General features: G+C 35.6%; 1 protein-coding gene across 2 annotated transcripts; it reads right to left on the bottom strand.

The window, feature by feature from the left end:
• Positions 1–385: 385 nt before the first annotated feature.
• LOC122595149 (probable galacturonosyltransferase 4) lies at positions 386–4,412 on the bottom strand. Of its 2 annotated transcripts, none has more exons than XM_043767468.1 (9): positions 4,123–4,412; positions 3,986–4,026; positions 3,645–3,686; positions 3,388–3,523; positions 3,172–3,281; positions 2,281–2,549; positions 1,715–2,072; positions 1,033–1,608; positions 386–944 (listed from the first exon to the last, which is right to left on the bottom strand). In XM_043767468.1, the coding sequence occupies exons 1-9, from the start codon at positions 4,235–4,237 to the stop codon at positions 669–671; spliced, it is 1,923 nt and encodes a 640-aa protein (XP_043623403.1). In that variant the 5' UTR covers positions 4,238–4,412; the 3' UTR covers positions 386–668. The 2 variants fall into 2 exon arrangements, with proteins under 2 accessions (XP_043623403.1, XP_043623404.1); XM_043767469.1 differs by having other exon boundaries at positions 3,172–3,257.
• Between the last annotated feature and the right edge of the window lie 525 nt (positions 4,413–4,937).

Genomic DNA, 4,937 nt, shown 5'->3' with positions numbered 1-4,937 from the left:
AATAGTCCAAATGTATCCCAAAAAAGGCTTGGATCGAATTCCGACTCTTGTTGCCCGGGAGGACTTGGTTGAGCCCTTGCTATGCTCCTATAAATTGGCCATGGCAGTTTGGGTTGAGATAAGCATATGGGTTTGATGCAAACATGTTTTTCGTTTTTATTTTCAAGGACTTGATCCAAATTCACGAATATCTGGGGATGGACAACTGGAAAAAAAAAATGCATTTAAGGAAATTTCCCTAAAACATATAAACGAGTAAATCCTGCAAAAAAAAATTCATATTTGAGAAATTTCCATGTGGCCTAGTATAAAATTGTTTGTCTCCATTCTCTTTTAATTAAGATCCAAATCTGTTAGTTTCTATCACAATGTTAATATATGTAGATTGTACACAAAATAGACATTCATATCATCCTTTTCTGGGTGCAAAGAAAACAATACAAACCCAAGATGAATCATTGGACGATACAACATGCACACAAATCAATCACCAACTATTTTTTAACATCAATCTCTTGCTCCTTTACAACAAAATCACATAATGCATGGCAGGCTTCTCTTTCACACGGCTGTGTAATATAAGAGGAAACTAACCATCAACATTATGACAAATCAAAGAATATATACTCGTACTACTTATTGCCCCAATTCTGCTTCATCCCTGCCTACTAGGGGCTCATATTGCAATCCCGCATGTACCCCTGACCGTAGTCCACAAACCTGTTCCAGTATCCTCGAAACTTGGGTATCCCTATCTCCAGCCATGGTTTCAAATTCCCGTTGTAGTGTATCACTGATGCTCTTTCTATATCCTTCTGGCTCACACTTGGGTTATACCCAAGCCCAAGCACATGCCATGACCTCTCTAGCGGGTAAACACGTTTCCAGAATGTTATCAAACCAGGAGGCAATGTCCCCAACTTCCACAATTGTCTCTCATGATTCTGCAACCAAACACACAACAGAAGCTCACAACAATGTCGATACTTCAAATATGATTCTTACCTGATCAATAATACAAAGATCACTTACCAAATTTTGCCATGTGTGATAAACATCTGTGATGTTTTGCTTCTTCCATTCATCCAAATCAAATACATTCATTCCATATGCCCATCCACAAGCACGTGGGTCAAAGTTTTTAGCTATGATAGGGTTTGAAAAGTTAAGATAGCGGTCAAACCGATGAAAGTTTTCTCCACAGGTCTCAACAGCACCAATCACCTTGCCCTTCAGATCAATAGACCAAAGACCACTTAGATCCTTCTGGACCACTATATCATCATCCAGGAACACCACTTTATTCAGTTTCGGAAAAATTTCTGGAAGGTAAAATCGAAGATGATTCATCATTGACAGATATTTTGGGTTGCGAAACTTCAGATTTGAATCAGACTCGGCCTTATGTGTTTTGAAATAATAATCAATCATATTCTGAGAAGCCAGTTGCTTCAGAACTGGGCTATAGCTTGCATTCAACCATGTAAATTCATCAATGTTCTGAACTTGTATTGTAGCCATACCAGGTGGATTTGCAAGAAACCACATTCTCATTGCAGCAAAATTGAGCTTGTCGGTGACAATGTGAAAAACATGTTTTGAAGGATGCTGTCCTCAAAAACATGGCACAATGTAAGAGAATATAAAATAATATTAAAGGACTATATCACAGGCTAAATGAAATAACAAAGAATTTACCAAAAAACATAATCACCTTGGCATTGGTAACAGTTGAATTGACTACTACTGCTGTAGCTAAGACGTTATCCGAAAACAATGCATAGTGGAACAGCTTGGAATCCTCTAGGTTTTCTTTATTTGAGAATAGTTGTGCAGAAGAATTTAAAGAATAGTATTCAGTCGAAAGGCGTAAGGATAGACAATGAAGACCCTTAGGAACAGTTTTGGCAGTTAAGTGAGTCAAAAACAAGGCTTGTTTCTGATGCACCCGCAATTGTTCTTCGGTGGAGTGAATGATAGCACGAAGTTTTTTCACAATGGCAGTGCAGTCATCCTGAATTTGCTTGCCCTTAGCCAAAGTCTGGTCCATTGCCTTCAGCTTGTCATAAGAACTAGAAATATAGCAAAAACAGCTGTAAGTATACCCCAAAAGGAAAACGAAACCAAAATAAATAAAAGAATCACCCGAGCTAATGAGGCATTAATTGCAGAGCTACAAATACCCCCAATATGGACATCATACATTCTTTTGGAGGGGGTTTAACAAACCTCGAACAATTGAGAGAGTACCGTTCAACTTAAAATATACAGGAGCCTTACTTTTTTGGTAGATCTGCATCCTTGGTTGCATCAGCAAGTGCTCTTTGGACTTCCTTCATACGCAACCGAAGTTCCCTACTAAACTGAGCATTGGTTCTCGTCCCTGAAAGGGAAAGGTACACTCTTGCCCTAATCAATTGATCCTTGAGGTAACGAACACGGGCATCTACGAAAACAGGTTCATTGGGTTTCTCGATTTTGGTTTTTGCAGGTTCCCTTTTACCATGTTTATGCGCCAATTCAATGAAATTTCCACCTTGTTTTGTTTCCTAAGAAACCAGAAATTAACAAGAGTTAAGATCAGATAAGCTTGATTTTCTCATCATCTGTGCAGTGGAATGTAGATTTTTTTGTATTTGAAAACTTTTAGGGGAATATTTATCATGCATAAACCATGTGAAGATCATTGCACATATGGAATGTGAAGCTTTATATATATTATCACTCACAGTCCTCATTTAGCACACACTCCCATTTTTTTTATCTACAATTTAGACCTCCCATTGCCATCATATAACATGGTTACATTCAAATAAAACGCAAATTGTTTCACAATAGAAATAAGAAACAAAATCCAAGATATACGAGTGTGTATTCTATAATAAACGATTATTATATTATCAATATAGAAAAAACTAGATAATCAGTGCTGGCTAGCTTCAGAGAGATCCACTTAATTAAACGTTGATAATGTGAGGCATTTATGTATAATACAACTAATAGCAATACAAACTTTCTAATTTAGTACAGCTAGACATTACCAACTAACTAATTAAATGATTGACAGATAGACACACAGATCATCACAAGAGTCATGAACTTGACAGCAGTGAATAAAATCAAAACTAATTTACTGGTGATAGTCCATAACAAAGTATGTTTATCAAATACCTTCATCGTGACAGTTTCCGTGTTTCCAGCTTCTTCTTCTCCTGCTTTTGATTCCAATTTGTTTGTCACTTGCTGGATCATGGGATCTGAGAAAATATTGTCCTTGGATTCTAGTAGCAAGTAAATTGCCGTAGATATCCGTAAAATATAATAATTCCAACTGTAGTCACGTTTACTAAAAATAATAATAATAAATAAATAAATAATAAGACCAACCTTCGTTAAGCTGTCTAGTTTTCCTAGAGCTTTCAACATCAACAAATCCAAAAGGGTGTTTCGGAACCGATGTGGTTACATTTTCTAAATGAACATCACCCAGTGGTTCTTTTTCTGCTTCTTTCGATGGTAACTCCTGATACAAAATCATTATGCATTGTTGTTTAATACATATCATATATAAATGGAATCGAATTTCATTACGCTAATTATCCATGTAATGGCATTATAATTATTATTGTTATTCTAATAAATACCTGCGGAAGCAAATTTAGGGGTCTCACGTCACGATTTAATGACTGAAACCAAAATTACAAACAAGTAGTCAACTTAACCGAACATATTAAGGGATCAAGGCAACCCACACGCCCGACAGGCATGTTGGGCGGCCAAATCCCACCAAAGCCGGGAACCCAAACACCCACTGGTTCAACCGGTCTTCGATCCGAATTAGCCTTCAGACCTATGATGTGATCTATCTCTTCATTCTCTCCCCACATGCCAATTAAGCTAAAGCTCATTGGCAAGACACACACACACAAAAAAAATAGTAATAAAAGAAATAATATATTAATTAATGAGTAAGGATTGGTAGTACAAGTATTGAAGAAGGCTCTTCCTGGTTGAATTCAAATGTTGCTGCATATATACAAAAAAAAAAAAAAAAGAAGCACCAATTAGAGGATTAATTAATTAGCATAAAGAAAAAGAAGATCTGAGGAGAAAGAGTTTTACAAAAAGAAGAAAAAGTAGCGATTCTTGTGTCAGTGAAGAGAACGAGAGGGGCAACAACGGTCACAAATAGTAAAATTAGGACTGGGACTCTGACTCTCATCTTGTTCATCTTCATCTAAATCCCCAACCACTTGTTTTGTACTAGTAATTTTGTATGCTCAAATCTTAATGCACTTTTTATTATTTAACTGAATTGAATATGTATAATTTAGGGTTTACATCAATGAAAAATATGTGGAGGAGACCCAAATTAGAGTGGAGCTGTCACAAAATATATAGATAGATTTGAAACAAGAAGAAAGAGAAGGGTAGGGTGCTGTGCGGACAATATTTTATTGGGACGTTGTTATAACCAGAGACGGAACACACAACTTGTCGGCGATTGATTCCCATTTACTTTTTACTGCGATCTACGGCAAGGCTTATTATTTTTAAGAAAATGATTTTTTTATAAAAAAATTAAAAATTAGCATAAAATTCTAATAAAATTGTAATACCTGTCATTTTAAATTCTAAGAAAAATGATAATGACTAACAACTAATTACATGCTTAAAAACTTGTACATTATATATTAATCCCTGATTTTTCTAACAACAAGGTATAAAATTTTCTTCACCCAATTAATATTTACTGACAACCCTAAGGGTCGTCTAACAAAACCCATAAAAAAAAATGCCACATCCGAAACGGATGATACTTTTCATTAAAGTTTGGTGTTAATAATAACATCGTAATAGTCAAAGTATAATCCAAGTTAAGACACCAACATAAATGTCAACCTTATTAAATGCAACGTAAATAAAATAAAGTAGTC

This window comes from Erigeron canadensis, chromosome 4 (assembly GCF_010389155.1).
Source record: "Erigeron canadensis isolate Cc75 chromosome 4, C_canadensis_v1, whole genome shotgun sequence".
NCBI classification, from domain to species: domain Eukaryota; kingdom Viridiplantae; phylum Streptophyta; class Magnoliopsida; order Asterales; family Asteraceae; genus Erigeron; species Erigeron canadensis.
Note: the sequence above shows the minus strand (reverse complement) of the source record. Positions and strands in the feature narration are given on the sequence as shown.

What these genes read in the sequence shown, in the direction of transcription:
- LOC122595149 (XM_043767468.1), bottom strand. Translation starts at nt 4,237, where the DNA reads ATGAAGATGAACAAGATGAGAGTCAGAGTCCCAGTCCTAATTTTACTA. An exon ending in CGCTACTTTTTCTTCTTTTT is followed by an intron (nt 4,027 to 4,122) that starts GTAAAACTCTTT and finishes GTATATATGCAG; the next exon opens with CAACATTTGAATTCAACCAG. An exon ending in CGGAAACTGTCACGATGAAG is followed by an intron (nt 2,550 to 3,171) that starts GTATTTGATAAA and finishes CTGGTTTCTTAG; the next exon opens with GAAACAAAACAAGGTGGAAA.